The following is a 1,711-nucleotide window of genomic DNA, read 5'->3' on the forward strand; positions in this document are numbered from 1 at the left end:
GTTGCTCCTCGTGAGGAGAGGTAACTAACGACAAAGGCAATTTAGGGCATTGGCAACGTTCCCCGCTTGCTGCACTCATCGCGCTCTCTGCAAAACCCCCCCGCCGCACACTTCACCGGGCTTAACTCTTCCTTCCCTCTCCCCCCCCACCGCTGGGGCCTCAGAGGACCCGCACATTGCATAACACACACACCACTAACTGGTCCACTGCTACATCACAAAACAATACTCAGAACAGCGATATGTCCCTCCCAAACACCCGGGCCTTCATCCAGTCGAACAGGATCAACACGCGGTTGCGGAAGGATACCTGGAGATGGGCCCCGAGGGGGGGAGGGAGCGAGAGGGAAGGAAGGAAGGAAGGAAGAGCACACTTACATCTTTATTAGTGTACTAACAAACAAGTCCAGCCGCATTCATGGCAGGCAAGCGGGAAGGGGGGGAGGGAGGGTGGGGAGGGCGGGAGCCTGGGGCCCGGACTAGTGGACTAGTGGACAGCTGCGCCATATCAAGACAATCATCAGTCGACCCAAGGTGGAAAAGAACCCACGTAAACCCCCATGTGGAAGTGGTGGCCAGGTGCCAGGAGTGGTGGTTTTCCAACTTCATCTGTATTCGTCGTACGACATTTTTCCGCCAACTGGTCCATCGGTCAGCTGTCGTTTGGACTGTTGGCTGTTGAGCCATCTCGTACGGGCTCGTACGGGCTCGTCACAAATCCCTAACCTGAGTGCTTCCGCACTCGCCTTACCTGCTTGGTGATGTATACGGACTTCCAAAGCAAAAACGCGACGCTGCCGTACAGTTTCAGGTTGATGACATCAAATGCTTCAACCTGGGTTAGCGCCTTATCGCTACCTGCACGTACGACGATGCAGTAAATACGACACACGATAAATATGGCGGGATAAAGTTTAAGGAAGTACAGAAATGTACAGCAGTAGTGATGCTGTGCTGACAACGGCTGGCGGGGATAGCATTACTTGAGCTATGCAATACAGGCCTGCTGGTATTCGGCATGCGGTCGTGCAAGCGGGTCGGAGGTACACTTGCACCCCTCCTCCACGGCCCCGGGGCCCCACTCCACCGCAACCCACCCACCACACGGCGCCCCACAGCGCTCCAAGCGACCACCCGACCCATTTCCCTCCCCTAAGTGCCCTCCTCCCCACTGCCACCGAAATGCCCTAACCTCTCTCTCCACCACTAACTCCATTCCCAATCCTCCTCCCCCCCCCCTCATTTTTGTGTCTCTCCTCCCCTCCCCTCCCCTCCCCCACGCAAGGAAAGCACCCTGCCACTCACCCACGTATGCCATGATCCCCAGGCTGAGGAACTCGAAGGGCCGGTCCCAGTACCGCACCTCCGTCGCCTCCGCCGCCTCCCTCGCCGCCCGCTCCTCCGCAGCAAACGACCGGGCGCACTCCTGAGCCGCTCGGGCCAGGGCCTCGGGACTCGCACCGCCCGAGGCAGCAGCCGCCTCCCGTACACTGGCGATGTCGCACACAGCGGCTGCGCGGCTGGGCTGGTCCAGGGGGGGCGCGGCGGTAAGGGCCTCGCTGTGGACACGAATCCAGGGGGGCGCGTCCATGCGGAACAGCGCGTCGGATACCTGGCGTGGGTGTATTCAAGGGGGTGGGTGGGAGGGGGAAAGGGGAGGGAGATAGGAGGGGGATGATATTGGATAGATCGGGAAAGGAGGCGGTCAGGA

The 1,711-nt window shown here is 59.8% G+C and overlaps 1 protein-coding gene across 1 annotated transcript in view; it reads right to left on the minus strand.

Moving 5' to 3' along the window:
• Nucleotides 1-229: 229 nt before the first annotated feature.
• VOLCADRAFT_105834 (uncharacterized protein) overlaps nt 230-1,711 on the minus strand; it is a gene marked incomplete at its 3' end in the record, with an annotated part of 10,427 nt that continues 8,945 nt past the window's right edge. Inside the window, exons 17-19 of the mRNA XM_002953175.1 lie at nt 1,306-1,612; nt 752-858; nt 230-310 (exon numbers count right to left, since the gene is read on the minus strand). Coding sequence (XP_002953221.1) covers nt 230-310; nt 752-858; nt 1,306-1,612 — 495 coding nt within the window. The remainder of the gene's footprint in view (nt 311-751; nt 859-1,305; nt 1,613-1,711) is intronic.

Source organism: Volvox carteri (assembly GCF_000143455.1).
Source record: "Volvox carteri f. nagariensis unplaced genomic scaffold VOLCAscaffold_34, whole genome shotgun sequence".
NCBI lineage: Eukaryota > Viridiplantae > Chlorophyta > Chlorophyceae > Chlamydomonadales > Volvocaceae > Volvox > Volvox carteri.